General features: G+C 33.1%; 1 protein-coding gene across 1 annotated transcript; it reads right to left on the minus strand.

Moving 5' to 3' along the window:
* Positions 1 to 2,569: 2,569 nt before the first annotated feature.
* Positions 2,570 to 21,990, minus strand: LOC117915577 (probable cytosolic oligopeptidase A). Its single transcript, XM_034831166.1, has 17 exons — positions 21,778 to 21,990; positions 20,291 to 20,458; positions 20,080 to 20,203; positions 18,168 to 18,244; positions 17,125 to 17,268; positions 16,774 to 17,004; positions 16,623 to 16,713; positions 15,531 to 15,652; positions 13,753 to 13,860; positions 13,354 to 13,653; positions 12,826 to 12,971; positions 5,532 to 5,649; positions 4,751 to 4,910; positions 4,630 to 4,661; positions 4,039 to 4,104; positions 3,400 to 3,471; positions 2,570 to 2,883 (listed from the first exon to the last, which is right to left on the minus strand). The coding sequence occupies exons 1-17, from the start codon at positions 21,883 to 21,885 to the stop codon at positions 2,797 to 2,799; spliced, it is 2,154 nt and encodes a 717-aa protein (XP_034687057.1). The 5' UTR covers positions 21,886 to 21,990; the 3' UTR covers positions 2,570 to 2,796.
* Positions 21,991 to 23,723: the final 1,733 nt, after the last annotated feature.

Genomic DNA, 23,723 nt, shown 5'->3' on the forward strand with positions numbered 1-23,723 from the left:
AAAAAATATAAAATAATATTGTTTCATCATTCAATAACAATTTCTAAAATATTACATGTCCATGTAAAATAATCTCTAAAGTAGCAAATAGGTCCAAAATAACTTCAATTAACAACATATATAATAATTTATCTCATATATAATAATCTTTGATTAGAAATTGTGTTCAAAATAGCTTATATGTACAATATAATATATAAAATCATTCATATGCGTAAGATGAAGGAACCTTCTCATTTCTTGATCGTCCATGAAATGTCTTCAACTTTCATGGATTAAAATAACCTTCACATCTTGCTCAACATCCTCATCCACATCCATGTCTTTGATCATGTTCTCATTGTCATAATGAACTATAGTAATGACTTGTATTTGCACATCCTCTCATCATTAAATGTATGATCTAATGGTTGTATTAATGACATAATCAAATATATTGTTAATGCAGTGAATGACCCCTTGATATTGGATTGTAACTCTAAGAATGTAGGTGTAATCGGAGGTATTTCATTATGTATAGTGGAACCCTCTTGAGATGGTGACTAACATGTAGTTGTATCACATGTAAAGGCTTTAATCAAGGTTGTGATGAAGGTAATGTTTGTTAATGTGATATAAGTGCAACTAAAATTCCCAACACATTTCTTTACATAGACAATCCATGCAAGCACTACCCTAGCTATAAATATTAACAACTTGAAAGTCCAAATAGTTATAAACCTTACTGTTCGACTTGCCTATAAAAAGGAATCCATCAATGAGTTGCAATTTATAGGCCCTACATTAAATCATGACAAAGTTGTCTCTAATATCTATGTGTGCTACTAATGACAACAACACAATCCATTGATAGGCGCCCTACATTAAATCATGACAAAGTTGTCTCTAATATCTATGTGTGCTACTAATGACAACAACACAATCCATTGATAGGCCTAATAGGTCGACAATCTCTCCTAATGTAATAGTCTACCCCTCTTGAGGCAAATGAAAAGTATGAGCTTAAGGTTACCATCTCTCCACAAATATTGTTATCAAGTGTTAGTTGAAATAAATTATAATCTCATAACATCGTAGAATCCAATTTCTTGAAGTAAAATGATAAGATTACCTAATACACTAGCATTATGGAATATTGATTCTTGACATCAACATCAAAGCTCCCCATAATCATATCCAATTATGATATATATGTTTCCTGTTCGTGTAGGATAAAAGTATCGAATGAGCCTAATCCATAAGATAAAGAGTGTAATAACACCTGCATACAAATTATCATAACTAACATAATGAGTAACTAATTATATATAGAATGAACATTTTCTTAACTAAATTTTGAGAAGAGACATTGTAATTCTTATTTTTAAGAAGAGACTCTTTTCATTTTGTTTAGTTTAATTTTTTGGGCAATCATGTATGGAATGAACATTTTTCTTGATTGAATTTGGATTCATCAAAAAATAACTTAAAATCACAATGGGAAAAATAATATTGTGGATGCCTTTATCTCTTACGTTGGATTAATGTTAGAGATGCTACAGAAGTAGAGCTTTTGTAGACTAAAAGTAATATATTTATCAATTCTTAATATTTTTACTTTTTTTAAAAAAAATAATTTTATTATTCTATTTTAATTGATTTCAAGGAAACATGTTTTTCAATAATTGTTTTTATTTGCATTTTAAGATGAATAGCATCAAATAAAAATTTTAACAAATATTATCACTTTGTTCGTTTTGATTTTTGAGAAAACAAAAGGTTTTTTCTTTTTTAATTTCACTAAGAATTTTTATACCTATTTAATTAATTTTTATAATTAAAAATAAATTAATATAAAAGTTAAGAAAATATAGTGTCGCATAGAGAGAAACTTTTTCATTTTTAATAAACAAAAGATATCATGATTTTTGGAAAACCGCTTTTGAAAAACTACATTTTACATCCCAAAATAGCTAAGTGAGATTCTTTAATAATTATTTTTCTTAAACTTTATCAGTCACATACTAAAAAAATTATTTTAAAACAAAAAATCTTTGGGCTTGAATGAATCCCAAATTAAGATTTTAACGAATGTGGTATTTTATTATTAGATAAATTAATTTTTCCAATAATAATAAGGGGTAAATTTTATATTTTGAAAAATTATGGATTTTTATAATAATAATAATAAGTGGTAATCTTTATATTTTGAAAAATGATGGATTTTATTTCTTTGGAAAATTCTACACCTTAGAGTTACCAAATCTCTAATTCATTGGGAAGTAAAAGGTTTCAAGAATTCAAGATTTTTTTCAAAGGAAAAAAAAGGTATTTTATTTATTTTCCATTTTTTTTCTTATATTTAAATTGAAATTTTAATGAATGTGGATAATAACATTAGACGATAACAAAAAAATAAAAATAAAAATGGTATGAATTTCACTTTTACTTTCAACATGCAATGAAGAAAGAATAAAAAATAATAAAAAGAAAAAGAAAAGATTTATATATATATAGGAAAATTCTACAGCACGGCAGGCGATACCGTGCCTCTTAAAAGCATCAATCGATGGATGAGAGAATTTGAATCTTAGCCGTCCAAATAGTAAGTTAACTTTAACATTCATTTTAACAATAATTTTAAAATTTTGTCAAATTTGTAATATTATCAATACATTTCTTTAATCATTTTAATGGAGGTTTTTAAATGGCAGTTTTACTTTACCGTTAAAACCCTAAAGTCCGAGATTGAAGGAACAACAAATATAGATGTTCTTCCAACTTCCAAGTCCCAAAACTTGATTTTAAAATAAGACTTCAAGCTTCAGCCGTTACCGGTGATAAGCCAGTATATCTGAGCAGTGCCTTTGGCGAAGGTTCCCGCCCTCGGAATTCTACAAAAACCTGAAACCAAATTTCCAAGACATTCAGTATGGTGAAGTGATAATAGAGGAATGACAGAAAGTCTAACATGAAACATTATTTTGGAGTAAAGGTGGGAACAGGAGATTGCTAGGTATTGATTCGATATGTTGAAAGTATATGGTAAAATTTAGGTCATTGAATGAGAGTACAAATATATGGAACTGGGTATAAAAGAATTAGACCAATGTCTAAATGAATCGGATGCAAGTGGGATATAAAACAATGAGACCAAATTATACATGTGACATATTACGATTGGCGCTGCTGTTTGGTAGGTATCAATTTGGTACCAGAGTAGATCTCATGGCTTAGACTTCAGGTGGGAGACTGTGCCTATGTTTGAAGAATCCTAAGGTTTTGAGTAGAGGGAAGGACTATTATGAAAGAGATTGAACCGCGATACTATGAGATATAAGAGGCAAGCTTCATTTATGATTCATGAATGAATTAATTGTAGATGGAAGAAATGCTTTGAAGTTCAACTAGTATAACAACCTGGTCTGGTGATTTTCCACCACCAACTGCAAGTATGGTTTCTCTAAACCTGTGCCCCAATTCTTTGACGGCCTGTTGAGTAACAACTTCATCAATCCTCAACTAATGAAATTAAAATTTAGACACATTTATCAGTTTGTAGAAATAGCAAAAGGAATTCATCAAATAAGTGGGCATTATAGCTAGATTTTGAAGAATTTCCATCAAATGTATCAAAAAATGCTAATTCAAATTCATGAATTTGAATTTCTACTTCATATCAATACAAGAAAAAAGACAGAGAGATACAAAGGGAGTTGCATGAAAACAGAAACAGATAGATGCTGCCAGAGTTGAATAGAGAAAAATCCCCAAGGCTCAGTTTGCATCTTAGAACTGGGAAAGGAAATGTTGAAAACTTGAAAACTCCTAAAAATGGCAGTATATTTTCAGCATTTTCTTATTCTTTTCCCTCTTTATTCTTGATATTCAGAGAGAACTTGAAACATTGAAAATTAAACCCTAGTGCTTACATTGAACATGGTATGTGCCTAACACTAATATCAACATCATAATTCATCAAGCATGTGAAATAACATGGCATTATGGGTGGCATAAACACCAGTATGTCTTTGAAGTGTAGAAGTTTGCAGTCCATACCTTGACATTATCCAACCCAGCCTCCTCAAATGCTGAGAAAGCATCATAAGACAACACCTCTGCCCACTGAAACATAACGAAACTCATTTTTTTAGAAAGATATGCAGATATAAGGGGAAAGAAAACTTTTTTGAGGAATAAACACGTCCCTTCCATTTCAGCAGTGGACAGTCTAAAGTCTATTAATCGCTTTCTTATGCAAATATAATTTACTAGTGTAACAATTGGCAACTATAGAAAAACTTATGCGCACACACACAAACATATGTATATTTATATAATGTATGTATTTATATATCTAAGCAAATAAGGATTCAGCAAGAGAGATGCAATATGAACTTAGTTTTCCAGTTTGAATATACATGCATCTTCTGACCACATTCCAGCAACATGATGACCATACCAAAATGAGCCTGAATAGAGCAAACCAGAGATATTGAAATATTCTGATAATGCTCCTAGTATCGATGCTGTAACTCAGCCATCAGAGTCATCAATGATAGTAAGTGTAAGAAATGGAGATTAGTCTACAGAAGGCATAATCATAGAAAATAAATCATATAGCAGCACCAGAGGAGGAACAAAAACTACCTGGTAACTGTAATATCCAGCTGCATACTTGTCTGACATTCACAAAAAAAAATGCATAGGTTACTATGTATGAGTTAGTAGAGAAAGGTAAATTCATGACAAGTTGATATTGTAATCTAACCTGCAAAGATATGGCTGAAACTACAAAGAAACTTGTCCTCTGGCAGTAGAGGGATCACATTTGTCCTTCTACCAACTCTTTGATCAATATCATAGATGGTTTCTGACCCATCTGGAATGTATTTTGTATGAAGCTCCAGATCTACACTTGCATACCGTAGCTACAAAAAAATACGATACATTTTCACATGGTCAAAATCCTTTTATTTTGTGTAAAATTAGATAGAGATGGATCTTCTTGTCCCAACAACAAATCCAAGTAAATGACACATTAGTGCTATCTGTTTCTGAAACAAGGTGATGCATTGGATGAACTGTTATTCCAGAGTGAAGTCATACTTCAATTACTTGATTAGAACCCAAATTCAACCAAAGAAATTATCCTTGAAACAAAAAACTACTTGCCTCCTATGTATAATTATTTATTTATTTATTATCTCTAATCGAGGGCTTTTAAATTGACATGTCACACCTCTCTCACTGACTCACAAGACTTTCAACCATTTATGACACCAAACTAATGTGAAAATTTCAGAAAGAAAATCCAATTCAGAGAACAAATATTGCACCAACAAAAAATTTATCTTCTGCAAAAGGATTCCCAGGAGGCAGGAGGAGCTGATTGCAATAGCATCTTCCATCCAAAAAATTTAACAACCATCATTGATACTCTAAAATAACTTGGTTTAATTTTTGGTGGATTGAAAAGAGGAATAGAGAACAAAACTACATGGTGCTTGAAGGAGAATTACTAGAATAGAAATAAGCATACTTCAATTTACCTGACGAAGCATCAGAGACCCTGCACGAAAAGTCCTTGCCGAAAGCAGTTTCAGACATGTTTCTTCAGGAAGACTTTCACCAGTTTCATAGTGTTTGGCAATGCTCATCAAAGTGTCCCTGGGAAGACACAATCCCGGAACAGGATGTTAAATATGTGCACTGTGTGAATTTTTTTAATAAAGAAATAAACTGAATTGGAAGGAATTTGAAGATTAATGCTGTGATCAGGCATCGGATATGAAGGGAGCTGGTTATAGCTACAAATTTTATAGAAAGGTTTACCATGAAATATAAACTTGCAAAGTCGAACCATTAAGTATGTGAAAACATAGAATGATTTCAGAATGGTCTTGCGTATTTACTAGATATATTTTATAGCCTATTTATAATGTTTACAATGGGAAAAAGAAAAGGAAACTATTTTCTTATAGGCTTAAAATTACTCCACTAAATTAGTCACTAATTATAGGAAATAAATCAGCCACTAATTACAAATAATAAATGCCTAGTCAATTGTACAAAAAGGAAAATCCGAATTAAATCCTAACCTATACATGTTGTATAATCCGGTAATTACTGCACAGATTCTCCAATACTCCCCTCAAGTAAATGAGTACATGTTACTCATTCCCAGCTTGTTTGTGATATATTTACATGGTTGAGCTGCAAGTCCTTTGGTTAGTATGTGAGTCGCTATTTTTTTAAGGATAATTAGGGGTTGCATACCAACCCAGTATACAATTTATTCTTGATGAAATTATGACCAACTTCAATGTTCTTAGTTTGGTCATGTTGAACTAGATTATAGGTTAAATTGATAGCCAATTTGTTGCCACAATAGAGCTTCATATGACCTTCCCAACTTATTTTCAGATCACTAAGAATATTTTTTATTCAAAGATGCTACATGGCTCAAAATTCTCCTGACAGACCCCTTCTTAGGGTGGGTAGCTACATTTGTAGTTAGAACACAACTTTAAGTGGGGAGTGGCATGGTAAAAGGCAACAATATCTATAATCCACTCAACTCCCTGGTCACCTAAATGTAGACTCTCATCAACTAAAAGTGCCAAGAATTCATCCCTCTTGGATGTAGTAGCCTTGGTGTTCTGATCTTTTTTCTGACTTTGCCCTTTTTGTTACTTTTCCACATATGACGATTCTTTTTCACATGCCTCCTTTTGCCATAATGGAGGCATTTGACTTTATCTCTAGACTTGGACCTTCCCTTAGACATGACCTCTACTCTTATTTCTTCTCCTATCTTTTGGAAACACCCCTTGTGCACTAGTTGTACTATAAGTCTTCTTTCTTGCCTCCTTATTAAACAAATTACTCTTTACTACTTCTATAAACAGTGTACTATTTGGAACAAAATTGTTGATAGTAACAACAAAAGTCTCCCAATTGAATAGTAATTAACATAGCAACAAAGAATCTTTGCATCTCATCATCAAACACTATTTCTATTGATGAGGAAACATCCTCTTTAAGAGGATAAAAAACCAAGGAGAAAATTTCTTCCATTATCAACAAATAACGGGATATATAAGGGTTATACTAAACTTTGATGGGATGAATTTAGTAGAATACATCAGCACATTGAAATGAAAAAAATAATCATCTTATTCTAGCAATACAAAAGAGTAATATGAGGATTTTACAAAAGAGAACACCACAAATTAATAGTGAGAACAATCAATTTTTCACTCTGAAGCAACCTTAACATAGTGCCTTCCTAAACCCCTAAATTTTTCTCTCTTAAATTTGCACCATGTATTCTCCTAATAGCACACTAATGACCTGCCTTTGTATCTCATAAATGGACTTAGGTCGTTGCCTAAAATAATAACCCAAAATGGGCTTAAAGAACCTCAGCCCTCCTGGGCTGGACTAAGGGCCTAGCCTAACAAAACATATGATGCAATTGGTCATATTGCTAAATTTTATTGTGCATGACATTAGCCATAAATAAGTCTCAAGTCAATTACATGTTCACCAAGAGATCTTCATCTCACATTGGCTTGTAAACTTTAGGTACATCTCTTCATGTTACTTTTGATTTGAAGAATTTGGTTATCCATCCACTCAAAATATGGTGGTGGCAATGACAATTTGATCCAAGAAGTCCACATTGAGTAAATCAAACTTTCAACTCCCTCTACCACTTTCATTTGGAATAATTTTTTGTGCTCCATTAGATAAGAAAAAATTTCTTTCTATCTCTCAATTTGCAAACAAAATTATATCTTTATTGCAGTCTTTCCTTCTTTCTTTGTTGTGAAGGATCTAAGCACAAGGGCATCTCTCATCTACTGGTGGAGCAAAGATAACATTATGATTGACCATCATATGTGCAGCCATCACCACTAATCCACGAGTTATGGTTACCATCAAAGCCCCTCTACATGATTGAAATTAGCCATCCCTTCACCAAATTTTTACATTCTTTGATTTTCACCAAAGAGTTACCCCTAACCGCCTCCAATAATTGTAACTCATGCTGTGCAATAAAAGTTATTGTTTATCAATTGGTACATCAACACTTTTTAGTCAATGCCTTATACCAATGTGTGGGGTTTTGTCATCTTATATCTTTTGACAGCTATTAGCACTATGTGATATTTGTTGATCACAATACCAAGAATATTTGGCTCTACCTCTACAACATAAGTCAGAGGTATCTATTGTAGGGAATTCCAGATTTCTCCATTCCTATCCCTTGACCAGTTAGGGTGCATGCTTAAACTTTGTAAACCTCTAGATCCTAGCAACGGAAGTAATATAGATATAAAAAACCTTTAGGATCTAGAGATTAATGATTTACCTCAAATCTAGATGTTCCTAGAATTAGAACTTGTGGGTGAAGAGTTGCTGAAAAACACAATAAACGGTGTAGATTTCATAAACCTAACAATCTTCCACCATGATGACTTTCTCTTTGAATCTTAGCACTAGAAGGGTAAAAGTGTCTCTGGGTTTGGTGAGCTAGAGTTTTATCTCTCTCTTAGAGTGAATAGAATGCAAGATTGAAAAGTGAAGCCCTAATCCCTAAGAGAGGGTATTTATAGGCTTGCAATAGGCTCATGTGACTTAAGCCCATCTTGAGCTTGGATGACTTAAATTAGCCTACCTGGGTCTTAATTGATTAATCAACTCAAATTAGCTCCAATTAATCAATAAGCCTAGTCCGAAGTGACAATTTACAAGCTCCTGTGCAACTTTGCATATTTACCAAAACACACTTACATACTCAAGTGAATAAAGAACCCAACTTTGAAAGCTCATTTGTTGTGGCAGTTGATCTTTGCACTTTTTAGCATTCAGTGAGTGTTGAGTTGTTTAGTTAGAGAGGTCCTTCTAAGTTGGCACGGGTCCCTTGTGGGTAAAAATATGAAGAAAGCTTGGAAAGTTGCTCCGTTATATATTTTTTGGGCTCTATGGTGGGACAACAATAGGAGGGTTTTTGACAACTTTGAAAGCATGGATCAAACAATTAAAAATTATTTTTTGTATATATTTTGGGATTGGGTTAGATTGTACATTGAGGGCGGATCTTTATCATTGTTAGACTTTATGGATTCGGTAGGCTCATGATAAGGTGTGGTAGCGGGTTTTTGTATCTTAATTTTATCCTTTTTTCTTTGTATATGACGTGTATACGACATGTATACTTTCTTTCTTTTAATACAATTCTTATTTACCTATCAAAAAAAAAAACCCAACTAACCTTCATAAACTATGTCATCAAGGAATACGAGGTCGAGCTTAGACCACTTAGACTCATAGGCAAATACTGGTTCTATTATAATCCAATTCCGAAGTTGACTCGACATCCAGATTGTCAATTGCATTTCAATATCTTACATATATTACAACGAAATACAAGTACTCGGGTTCATGACCTACCATTCACTATATGCAGACTCTTCATGAACTAGTGTTCATAATCTAACAAGGTGAATGTTATTAACCTCTCAAAATTACCTCTACAATCCTTAAGTCTTAAATCCTCCTATTGTGTGATTAACTAACATACTCTAACTCACAAATAGCATATGTCAAGTTCCAGATAAGAAACTACTATGACCACAGATTTTCTGAACACACTTCCTTAGTATCATTCAAAGGAATACATTGTCTCAATCTCCATGAAATATCATAGTGTCTCTATTGAGATCTGAAAATATCTATTGTCATAGGCTTTCATCAATAGTGACCGAATTCATAGGAAATATAAGACCACCATAAGGTCTCACTTGTCGGTCAAAGCTACTACAAACTTTAGCATAAACTCAATATTCTTAAGATTGAAAGAACATACGATATAGCAGCTTGGAAAGGTCATGACTATCTTATAGCCAAAAGTCATGACTCACCATAGGTCTTGTCCAATGTGTAACTATACATACTAATGCATTCACCATGAGAAACTCATCCTGATGACCAAGACCAATCATCCATCTCCAATTAAAAGCTAGTGCACCACAACTTTAAATGAATTACTTAAGTCCATGAACCACCTATGAACCAATCATCCACTTGCAAGGAACTCATGACTTGGATCTTCTTTGCAACTCTTAATGCATCCAAGTCATGTACAATTCAAAAGATGACCAACTAGAATGCTCATAAGATATAATGCATAAACGGATAGATAAAATAAGAAACAAGAATCTTATTAAGAAAATAAGAAATCTATAAAATGTTACATCATGTCATACTTTTAAGGGCTCTATCATAACATTTATCACTTTTTGATAATTCAAGTCAGTTACAGAAAACTATTTACACTTTAATTATTATGATTTATTCAAATAGGGGAGGTAAATATTGAGGTCTTAACAAACCTTTACCACCTTGGGAATCCAACGCCTTGTTTCCTTACTACATAAAATCTAACCTGTGAGTGTTGTTGAAAGACATCATCACCACATTATCAAAACTGGTCTCCCCCACCACACAAGCCTCCCTTCCACTTCACTTCTAGTCCTTTGCATTCTAAACCGAATCATACTTTATTACTTACATTGATACATTAATATCAATCACCCTTTAAGAAACTCTTCAATTTATAATTGCCAAAATTTTTTGTCTTAGGGTATTTTTTGTTACCCATATCTTCACCTTTAAACCAACCACAAACTTAAACCCTACTCCAAACCATGTGTATTCTTGGGATATTCCACAATCCATATTTCTTATAATTGTTTTGATTCCTTACTTGGGAAAATTTTCATTTCATGCAATTAGTCTTTCTTAAGCATGATTTTCTATTTAAGACACAAGTATTGTACACTCCATGGGTCAATACCACTACTTTGCATCAATAGGCTTCTTTTATGGAATCATCTCATTTCACCATTCCTTTTTGCCCTTCCCTATCATCTAATCCAATAGACAAAATTCATCCAACGTCATCTTCTAATCCATGTCCTATTCATATAAGCCTAAGTCACAAACCTAAGTCCCAAGCAATTCATGTAACATTCAAATCATCCATGGAGAATCAAACATAATCTTGATGGTAGCATCTTGATAATCAACGCACTAGTATAGATTTTCACACCACATTTAGTCCTATTTTTAAACCTACAAACATATGCCTAGTGTGCTCTCTACTAGTCACACATGGTTGGCCAATTGGCCAAAATGACATCAAAAATGCTTTTCTCCTAGGCATAGTCATAATGATGTCTACATGAGTTGACTGCCAATCCTATGTGTGGAAACTTAAAAAGGCCATTCATTGCCTTCCTCAAACTCATGGTGCATTGAACTAAGAGATTTCTTATTATCATACATGATAAGGTGAATCTTTACCTTTTGGTTTATGTGGATAATTCAGTGGTAACAATAAAAGGCCTATAGATATTCATTGCTTCACTTGACTTACACTTCTCACTCAAAAGATCCCCGTACTCTCAACTATCTTTTGGGAGTGGAAGTTTTCTTTGCCAAACTAGGATTATTTCTCTCTTAGCATGCATGTGTTCATAACTTGCTAGAAAAGAAAAATATGCAGGTGCCAAAAAGATGAACACTGCCATGTCCATATCTAATTCAATCACCCTCCATGATGGCACCCCATAGGTACATGGCACTTTATATCATCAATTTGTTGGAGCTTTGCAATATTTATCACTCACTTGCCAATATACTTAATGCGCTGTCGGTAAATTGTCCTAGTTCATGCACAAGACCTCCACTACTCACTGGACAAGCAACAAAAGAGTGTTACAGATCTCAAAAACACTCTACATCATAGCATCTACCTCCATTGTTGCACACCTCTCCATCGCATGGATTTGTTGATACAAGTTGGACAAGAGATAAAGATGGGCGAACATCAACTACCACCTCTGTTTTCTATCTTAGTACCAATCTAGGGAGCTCCAAAAGGCAGAAAACAATTGCTCAATCATTTATTGAAACTAAATATCCTGCAATTGCCTCCAGAGCAGCTGAAGTTAATTGGACGCAACATTTCTCCTCCATGAACTCATGAACTCGACCTACAACTTCCAGAAAAGCATACCATCTATTATGATAATATTGGAGCCACTTCTATTCCAATCTGGTATTCTACTCAAGGATGAAAAACATAGACATTGCCTTTTGTGCTAGAACAAGTGGCAAAGTACCAATTCCGTTTCTCCTATGTCTCTACTTTGTACCAACTAGTGGATGCTTCAACCAAGTCTCTTAGAAAAAACTCTAGCAAGTATGAAGCAAAATTTGGAGTACTTGATGGAAATCCACTCTTGTGGGGGTATATAAGGAAGGAGTTGCAGCTCCCTTCTAGTCAATGCAATCTGATGCTCAATCAGATGCATAAATCTTGGAGCCCACTGCAATCAAGCTCAAATATAATGCATAACTCAAGGAGCTCAAACAAAGAAGGAGCTGTTGCCATTCAATGCAATCATAAGCTCAATCCCATGCATAATTCTAGGAGCCCAGGCTGACTATTCCTTGTGTAGATTTATCCCAGATATTGTCTCTTAAATTATGGCATATTGTATGTCTAGCTGTGTATATATGCACATCACATATGAATAATCAACATGCAACAAGAGATTAATTCACATCAATTTATTTACTCTGTTATATGTGTGGTATATAATCATATTCCAATTTAAAATTTTCTAGACTGTGATTTTCCATCTCATTTTCCCATATTTTTCTATTTAAAATGTTTTTCTTCTTTGAGGACAATAAATAAAGTGAAATATTGAAAAGGTGTAAAACTTCGAAGCATAAATTAGAGATGGTTATGGCACATAGAGTTACCTTTGGTAGCACCAATTTTCCATGAACTGAGAAGCTAATTCAACAGCATCCCATTCTATCCCTCGAGAACCTGAAACAAGACTTTCATCTTGCTTGGTTAACATATGCTGAAGGGCATGGCCAAACTCATGGAAGACAGTTTCAACCTGCTTATGGTGACATCAATTTTCATAAGATTATCTAAATATGCTGCATGAGTTATAAAATTGATAAATATGATTGTTCCATCTCGGAAGATAAAAAAAATTCCAATGATCAGTGAATCATTATAAAATAACCAATATATGACAAATGTTTTATATTTTAAAAGAAAAGACCATATCCTAGAAGCAAAATCCAAAGGAACAGAAAAGGAACATGGTGAGGATTGATGATTGAGATTATTAGGAAGCATAGAATTTTGTTTTATATCTTTAAAAAGTACCTGATGTAATTATATAGAAATAACCAAATGGCACTGATTGCTGGAGTTTTATATGCAATACTCGTTTAATCTAGTCAATTATCACTCACGTTTGAATTATTAACCTGAAAGCCAGAAGTCAAACTACTGGACCTGAGATGCAGTGTGTTTGTATGTACCTCACGGAAGGTCATAAGGCTTGGCTTGTCACCCATTGGTGGTGTTTGATTGCACACTATATGTGCAATAGGCAACCTAGGAGATGCACCATCACGTGAAAATGTGCTACCACGACCAAAAACAACATCCATCCATGCCCCACCGCGTTTTTCTGAAGGACGAGCATATGGGTCAAAGTAAAAGTATGCTATCGGAATGCCTAGAGAATCTTTGACGCAATAAAATTTGACATCATTGTTCCAAACCTGGAGATCATGAACCATATATCATTGGTATGCAAAATGTTCAATGTTATTCGGAATAAATGAGAAATTAAAGAACTAGAACAGATATTAGTATATTACTGGAGCTAGGCCATCTGCTGGCTCAACGTCAATTTCAAACAGCATCTTTGCAAGGTTAAAGAGACCATTTATAACCTTTGGTAATGAGAAAAATGGACGTAACTCTTCCTGTAGATATTAAAACATGAAAAACATTACTTGAAAGGTTCTCTATATAAAATATTATCTACATTCACTCAGCTAAAAAACAAAATCATAGAATATAAAACATGCTGTAAGTCCAACCTTGATAGAATTGAAGAAGTAAAAATCTGTTGGATGATCCTTAATAAATGCACAGAAAATGGATTAATTGACAAATAATTGGCTCTATAAAAAAAATTTATTAACACATAAGCTATCAACATTTTCATTTCCTATCCATGTAAAGTTGATTAGAACAATAACATAAATAGAAAAAGGAGGAAAAGTAGAGGTAAACAGCCTTGCAGATTCCTGTTAATGCAATGAGATCCCAAGTCATCAAAAAACTACTTTGTAGTAGTCACTTCATTTTCATTTCTACTTGCCTGAATCAGTTTAAACTCCATAGAAAGATCATCAGAGACATTAAGGATTGCTCTAATGTGTTTCCAAAATGAATCACCATTGAGGATTTAAAAGTAAAATTTTAATGCAGAAAGAACAAATACATCCAATTCTTTTAGTTTGTGTGAATAGAGCTGCACTCTCCTTCATGGAAATCACACCTAGAAGTCAAAACTAGGGAATTCATCCAACCAGCCTAGCATGCAGATTTTGTTAGTTCCACAGTCAAAAAATCAGTCTGGCATATTGATGCAGAAAACCTGATAGAAATAGTTACTTGAACTCCAGAAAACTTATAGTATTTACTATTTGGAAACTGGAAGTTTTCCTGGCAGCAGTCAATGCATCTTCTTCAGCAAGAAGCAAATACCAGTAACCATAGTTAGCTTGCCCAAAAGGACTTTTTTGGTGGCAAAAATCAGAAAATGATTTCCCCCCTACCAAAGATTAAAAGACCATAAGAACACCAGTGACAAGGAACTTCATCTAAATTGCAAATGGGCCAAAATAATTTATAACATCCAAATCATGCAAAATCAAGATGAAATCGGTCTTCTGAGCTGATGAAGACCATAGATATGGTATCTACCTCAAAAAAAAAAAAAAAAAAAAAAAAAAAAAAAAAAAAAAAAACTTAAAAAGTTAGAAAGAACTAAATCAAACTCTACTAGGCCATCTTTCCATTTGAATAAATTTGGAATAGCAAGGGTGATGAAATGGTCAAATTGCTCTGTGCAGCACTATTCCTCAAAACTTGTTTGTAGAAACTTCTTCCCTTCATAGGTTGTTTACTTTTCTTAAGATACTTCCCTTGACAAGATTTCAACAAATGATCAAAATGTGAAAGCCATCATATGGTTGCATCATGTGCGGGACATACCCCTTTAAAGGATATATTTTCAAATAGTTTAGAAGAATGAGAAATATTCATGTAACCATATTCTTATTTTCATTTTTCATCAGTCTCCAAACTTAAAGGAGCTCAACTAAACCTCTAGTATATTCATGCTTGGTGCAGGTTACTCTAGGTACACTCTCAGCAGTTTACAGCTCATGATAGCTTTCTTTTTTCTATATAGGCTAGCTTATATTTCATGAACATGGGGTTATCCCTCTTTATATTTCATATCATACATATGTTATTCACAAAATGAGTATGTGTATGTGCATGTGTGTGTGTGTGTGTGTGTGTGTGTGGGCACATAGAGAGAGAGAGAGAGAGAGAGAGAGAGGGAGAGAGAGAGGTGTACCTCATTTATATCATACTTCAACTCACGGAGTCTCTCACCCCAGAAGTTGATGTCCCACTGCTTCAAATCATTAGCCTCTATAGCATCTTGAGCTTTAGCTAAATTTTCAAGGTCTTCCATGTCTACAAATCATAAAAAACCAATCAAACTACCAAAACCTTGTTTGAAATAAGATTCTTTTGGCCAGAAAAATAATTATCATGAGGTTTGATCTTGTCTGTCTCTCAAAAGCAATCCCACACTCCATCAGCCCCAACTATTACCCCTAAAACAATTGCCAGGTAGATGGTTGATGGTCATTTTAATACTTCTTAGATATGGGTGGTAGTGCTGATTCCCAAAAAAGTAGCATATTTTTTGTTCAAGAAATTGCATAATTTCCTCAGTATTGTAGCTTGTGTTTAGGCTCTTAGGGTTTAAGTAGGAACTTACCAACTACTCTAGTTGTTTGGAATTAGGTTCGAGTCAAAATAGTCCTAGGTTGCATCTCTATTAGGAGTTTTGGGTTACACTCCCTATCCTTTTACATAGTGATAATTTTTCCAATGAACCTGGTAAGTGGGGTTCATTAACTTTTGTACATTGTAAATGTCTATCCACTTTGTACGGTCTCTTGGCAAAATATCAAGAAAAATGATGAGGTCTGAGAATCATAAGGGTTCCGGAGCTCCCAAAGAAAATGAAACCAAACTACATATCTATTTGCATAACTGTAATTATTTTCTACCATAGCCAGATGCCAGATAATTAAAGCATGAATAACAGAGTATTGAAAATCTGTGGCTCAGGATTTTCTCTCTTAATAAATGAATGATGGCATAAAACATGGAGAACTTGAACAATTTGAGCCATTACAGTTCTAAGTTCTGAAAGGCAAAATACCAACTTATGACTATAAGAAAAATAAGATTTTCCACTGTAACATTCTCATATGTAATATTAAAATGCAAAAAGAAAAATTAGCCAAATACAGTGATATGTGAATGCAAATTTTCTTCATGTAATTTTCCTCTTCAATAGATCAAAAGTCCAATAAAATTATGTATCAGTATTCCATTCAAGCTTCCAAATAGCAACCAGGCAGCACGCTACCTTGAATTGCGGCATTCCAAGAAGCACTTCGAAGGTCCTCTATAAGCTCCTCTGCTTTATTTATGGTAGCCATTTTCATTTCCATGCTTACCTATGATAAACTTCTGTTAAGTCTCTAAAATAAGAGCACAGCAAACTGTAAACATCATACCTCAGCATAATTATTGTAGCCAAGAAGCTTTGCCTTCTCCAATTTAAGCTTCAAAATTCGTGCAATAATTGGTGTGTTATTGTGATCTCCACTTGATGCACGAGCAACATAAGAACGGTATACTTCTTCACGTAAAGATCGATTCCGTGCATGTTGCATAACAGAGCGATAGCTTGGAGCATCCAACGTAAGTACCCATGGCCCATTTTCAGCTGTAGCATCTTTATGTCCCTAATATGATCATGGATATAAAGCTATAAGAGAGAATGAAAGCCAATGTAAAATGATGAGGAAATAACTTGACTAATACAAAAAAGTAATATCGTACAGAAAAATTTTAACATGATATACCTTGGACAATGCCATTTCTGCAGCCATTGCAAGTGCAGTAGCAGGCAACCCTTCAATGTCTTTCTTATCTGTGATTAATTTTTCAAACTGCTTTGTGGAGTCCAAAATATTTTCCTCAAACTTCTGTGATAGCTTTTCCAACTCCTGCAAATTAATCCAGAAGGATAATTTGTTCCACAAAATGAGAAGAACAAGCTCTAGGTCATAAACTTCACTTGAAAAAATTATTTTGCACAGCCTATAAGTTGTCATTGAATTTCTTCAATAAAAACTAATGGTCATTTCAGTTCAATTTTTTAACGTAAGGATGTCTTAATTAATCTTTTCAAATTTAGTATATTGTGCTGTTTCAAATATCCATTTTTTTAACAAATTTAATATTTTTAATTATTAAACAAATTTACTCTTCTTTATGTTGACATGGAAAATATAGAAGGGCTTTCCATCCCAGGACCTCCTACCCCTCATTTCTCATAAACCTAGAGAGATTGATATCTTTGTTTTCATCTTTTCTTTCCCATTTGAAACTTTTCTTTCACTACTTTGAGCATTCTCTAATCCATCTGATTTCACTATGGTCTCTCCTCCAGTTGACTCCCTCCCTCTCCACCCTCACCCTAAAAAAACAAAGAAGAAAAAAACCAAAGAACCTTATTCTTGAGTTTGAAAAAAAATTATTTGATTGGCATATGGGCTCAGAAAATTTGCCTCTTAACTTTTTGGTTTATAGATAACATTTATTCAAGTGACCAATTTATCTGAACTTGAAGATTAAATGAAAAAACAACCAAATATGATTGTAAAATAGTTGCATGATATTTCAATTGAATTGACTTCTTGATGTTCAGATTCAAAACTCATTGATGTTGATAATTTTTCTATATCAAGAATAACAAAACGAAGTTACATCAGCATTGAGAATATACAATCTAAACTTAAATCATTGAAAGGATAAACCTGGTTTAGTGCTCCAAAATTCCTTCTTCTTTTCCTTAGCTTTACCTTTTCTAGTCACTTATTGATTTAAAAGCTCAGTAACTAACCTGTTGAATTTCATTGAAGTATTCTCTTTTATTATCTTCAAGAGAAACACCATTAAGAACTGCCTCCTTTATTTGAGCTGCCATGATACATAGATCTCTTCATCACAAGAATTATCAACCAGCACAAGCTGAATATTTTCATGTACCATTCAAATGTGTCGCAAACACATTTTTTCTTTTTTAAGTTTCCATAAATAGTGTAGCAATCACATAAATTGTAAAGATCAAGATATATACAATGTGAATTTAGTCCATTCATTAGTCACATTTATTATCTTTTGGAGGCAAACAAGGATGTAGTTAGCATTCACCATAGGACAACATGTCATTGCTTTTAAAATAGGCTACACACAAGATTTGTGAGGTAAATGGGAACACAAGGTTCAAAATCCAAAAGACCAGCATGGCTAAACAGAAACAGCACTGGCAGCGAATGGGGGTTGGGTTGGGTTGAGTTAGTTTAGTCTGATTCAAAATTGTCCAAACTGAAACCCTGCTTTCTAACTAGTTTATGCTAAGAACTACCTGTTTAAAACATAGAAGCAATGCATTGAAATAATTAAGAAATTTATAGTCATGTTTAACTAGAACAAAATAGGTCTAAACAGAATCAGAGCTCGGGAGAGAACCAGACCAAGCTTCATAGGGACACATGACTAGAAAATTGAATATGACAACTGATGCAGTGAAACTGGTACCACATGGGCACCCGTAGCATTTGAAAAGACAAAGATGTTTCAAATTTAGTTTTAAGCTTCGTTGTTAATTCTATATCAATATTTTCATGGTTTTTTTTATTATTTTGATAAATTTTAAAATAAGCTCATTGAGTACATTACAATGTCCATACTTTCTTATCCTTGCCTTCCCTAGCTATAGCAGAGTCATAAACCTTATTAAAATTGCATCATTAGCACCTTCACTTCCCAATCTTGAAGCCACCTCGCAAAATTCCTTTAAAAAGTTATAATTAAGCTCCAAAACTTTTCATGTAACCATGAAAACTTTAGGGATATTGAGAAGCTGAAACTAGAACAGGACAGGAGTGGTCAGAGATTGAAATCCACTGTTCTGGACCAGTGACTTTTATTAATGTTTCTTAAGACTGCTTGTAATTAACCTTTTTTTTTTCTCTTTTTGTCTAAGGAATTAATTCTGTGAATTAAAGCTCATTTTATTAGTCTCCAACTTTAATTGTCTTGCAGTTTTTTCTTATTCTCTACTATTTCTTTTGTTAGAGATCATCACTGATGAAAGTTTGCACCTATTTCAGCAATTGGCTGGTGGATTTAATCAATCTCATTGCATAATTTTTAAGCCCCAATATGTAGGAGCATGTGATGATTGACAAAACCACAAAACTTGAAGGAATCTCATACAAAAGCTACAGAATAAGGCAAGACGCAAAATCAAAGAGATTTTGTGATGTTGTGGTGATAACATTTTGAGCAACTGACAACCCTTTAAAGTGCTAAATTTAGCAACATTCTATCACAAAAGGGATATTGTAATATTGTATGAGCTCTAAAATCCATGAAACTAAGAAACAGTTAATTTGAAAAGAAAATAATGATTTTCCCCACACCATAAGCAAGCAAATATTCTGAACCAAAACAAGGTACCACAATCACAGATAACCAAGTAATGCCTCTGTCAAAGTTTTAGGAGGTAGTTAGGATGTTTTATTTTTCTATTAAATAAAATCTAAAGTTAGTAATTCAGATTGTAGTTAGGGGGTTTCCTATTTTTATGCAGTAGTTAGATTTCCTATTTTACAGCTGAATTGGTTATAGAGCTGGTAACTAGTTCCTGCTATATATCTATGTACTCATATTTTATGAGATTCAAAAAGAACAATTACTTTTCTTCTCAAAAATTACAACCTCTTATAATGCAAACAAGTTTAACTAACCTTCCACAATGCGCTTACGAGCATCATTCAGAGCTTCCCAATCTGAAGATTCTCGAATAGCTCTGAATGCATTATAAATGGGTTTGCTTTGGCCCAACCTGAGCTGAAATTCAACCTTTGCTGGCTGTAGACAAAACAATTCAGGTGGAAATTCAACAACATTGAAGACATCGTCTTTATTTCATTTGTGGGCACTAAAAATAACACAGACCTGAACTTCTTCTATGGCAGATCGCAGCTCAGGTGAGTCCTTCACAGAATTGAGATGATTTACAATTCCCCAAACAACTGACAATCTATCTATGATCTTTTCCAATGGTTCAACCAATTTAGGCCATGTTGGCTCAACTGTAGTCTCCAACTCAACCAAATCACTCTCCTGCACTCTAGAAATCACATATTACTTCACAATAGATGTAAAATTGATGAACATAAAAATTAAATAAAATAAAATAAAATAAAATAAAATAAAAACAGAGGAAAAGGAAGAACAACAATTCTTCATTTAGTTTTGAGAAAATGCAGGAAAAGAAACTGAAACTTTGACTTTTGTGAGTTTTTCTATACTGATCACTGAAAGAGCATAAAACTCAGTGTCAACTGACTGCTTACCTGAGGAGAGACTCCCCCACAGCAAGCAAACAAAGTTAGTTGAAAATGGAGCGCAGTACAAAGTAGAATTTCCCGCGCTCCATTCGATAGGAAACAAGCACATGGGAAAATACGGGAAACCAAGATCGAAACTTTCTTGGAAAAAAAAAAAAAAAAGACAAAAATCCCATCCAACTAAATCTAATGCAAGTATGTAGCTCAATTAAGGTGTCTTTATGTTGAAAATGAGGCTGTTTCCTATTGGGGTCTAGCCCCATGGGGAATAACCCAATAAATATTTTTTTTGGGCTTTGGCTTTATTAATTTTATGAGTCTATGTGGCGGTTTTGCTCATCAGATTTTTTAACAGAGCAGTTTTTAGGGTTTTTTTTCTTCTCTTCTATGTTAAAAAAGAAGAAGAAAAAACATATTGGATTGTTTTATGCCTTTGTTGGTCAATAATTATTTCCATATCTCAAAGAATGTGCCATGGTGGGAAGAACACTGCTTCCCAACACTTCCGTTTAGAAACTCAAATAACATAAAACTACTCGGTTGAATACAAATATTTAGCTCAATCCAGGTAATTTTTTTATTATGTATAAGTGAAAACAAAACATAGCACAAAACTCAAATTTTTTTTTTCTATTTTCCTTAATTTTCTCATCAACAAGCCCGAAGTAATCACAAGGTGAAGCTTAGCACACAACAGAATAAGAAATGCTCCGATCTACTACCCAGAAAATGTGGAAAATAAATGAAAAATAATTTTTGAAACCTGATGCGAGTTCTCACAAATTAAAATCCAAAACATAGTAAAACACGATGCTCAATATTTTCACTTCTTTCCTTCTTTTTCTTTTTCTTTTTCTTTTTTTCTCTCTCAGTTTTCCCAGGAACCAAACAGAAGATAATCAGAAAACGGAAAATCAGAGTCAACGCTCCGTTATACTACTTATAAATCATCCAATGGAACTAAATATTTCGGCCTCATGTCAGTTTCTCGTAATTTTCTCTTCTTCTTCTTCTTTTTTATTTTTTTGTTTTTTGTTTTTTCCTCAGTTTTCTAAGCAAACAAAAAGAGGATAATCGGAGAATACAGCTCACCAGTTTCGCTAAGAGCGATCGGAAGGCGGGACGGATGTGTTTGGGCTCGATCACATCGAACGGTGGAAAAACGAAATCTTCTAACAAAGGATTGCGTTCGGCCGCCATGGATTCGTCTGAGAAGAGGTTGGAAGCTGTAAGTGGAAGCTGAAATCGACCCGCTTTAAGACAGTTTGACGACTTTTGGAGGCCTTCCACTCGAACAGTTACAAACGGTTGATGTTCTGTGAGACTGCAGCCAGCTTGAGACACATTTTTAATATTCATTATTATTATTATTATTATTATGATGTCATGATCGGAAAATCCCAAGTGATGGATCCCAATACTATCACTCGGTGGGTAATACCTTGAATTCATGCTTTGGGGAAGTAATGAATTTAAGGGCATGGGGCATTCCTTGCCTACATGCACTTTGATGCTTTTTTTTTTTTCTAAAAAAAATTATAATATTAAATAAAATTATTTATAAAATTATTTTAAATTAAATAATTAATTTTTTTCATTTTCAATATATTCACAATTAAATATTATATATATATATTTCCTTTAATAAAATTTAAAATATTAATATACTTATGATAAATATTAATAGTCATGAGTTCAAATTAGAGTAATATATATATATATAGTATGATATTTAAAAATAAATAATAAAAAATAGAAATAAAGAATAAGATGTTAGATATGATTGATAATAATATCAAAAAGATGATAAAAACCCAAGATGATTGTAATAATAAAAGGAAAGTAATGTAAAATATAAAAACAAATGATACAAAATAAAAATAACTATAAAAGAAAAAGGATATTTTAATATACTTGTAATAACAAAAGGACTCACTCTTCAAGGATATTTCTAGCTATATATAACATACATAGTAATTTTTCAATCATATTAAAATTTTACTTTCTTTTTTGCTATGAAGCAATAGAGATGAATTAAAACCAACTTGTTCAATGGAATCATCATGGGTAAGGTGAAAAGCATGCATAGTTTAACTTTTTATCGTAAGGTATCAGGTTTTATGCCATTGATAAAGAATTAATTTTATTTTTCTTAAAGAGAAAGATGATGAATTAAAGCTTACCCATGAACAACATTCAAGAAGTGAAATATATTTTATCCTCTTTAACTTATCACGTGTTTTACACTTTATCCACTTGTTTTTAAAATTTAATAACTTACCTTTCAAATTTCTTTAAGACTAACACTACACCTTTTTTATTAGACGAAGTTACTTTCAATAAACAAAAATGTCACATATTCTACACATAACTTAATAAGTGAAGGTAAAATTGTTATTTAAAATATTAAAGCCCTAAAACCATTTCAGTCTTTATTCTTCTTCCTCTAAAAACCCAAAAACCTTTTTATTTGAAGTTTGAATTTTTTCCACTCTCACTTTCACCTTTTCTTTCTTCTTTTGCTGCCATTTTTCTTTATAAAAAAAGATTGATAAAAATATATAATGAAATAGTAAAGATTTTCTTATAATATCATTGTTTTTCCTCTTTTGTTGTTTTTTTCCACCACCATTATGCCATAGATCTACTCCTAGGCATTCATATCTAGGGCACCTTGATTTAACGTGTTTCTTGATTTGAGAAACTCGCAGAGCATTGTCTTGATGAAATCGATAACACAAGTCATTCCAAATTTGACAATAGTGGGAATATACAACAAACTATCAACTGTATCTTGAACTACAATATTGAGAAGCTAAGAAATCACAATACTATTGCAACAGGTCTAAATACCCAAAAAAGATTATCGGTTGTTGGTTGAAAGATGTTTCCAAAAAATGAGGTCCCAATGATTTGCCAATTTGCAGCACCTCTCGCCATCAACTTAGAAGAAGGAAAGAAAGAGGGTGTAGGGAAGTAACAACGGATTCATTGCTCTGATACCATATTAAAAAGTGAATAGAAAAACTTATTTCTAT

This window comes from Vitis riparia, chromosome 6 (genome assembly GCF_004353265.1).
Source record: "Vitis riparia cultivar Riparia Gloire de Montpellier isolate 1030 chromosome 6, EGFV_Vit.rip_1.0, whole genome shotgun sequence".
NCBI classification, from domain to species: Eukaryota; Viridiplantae; Streptophyta; class Magnoliopsida; order Vitales; family Vitaceae; genus Vitis; species Vitis riparia.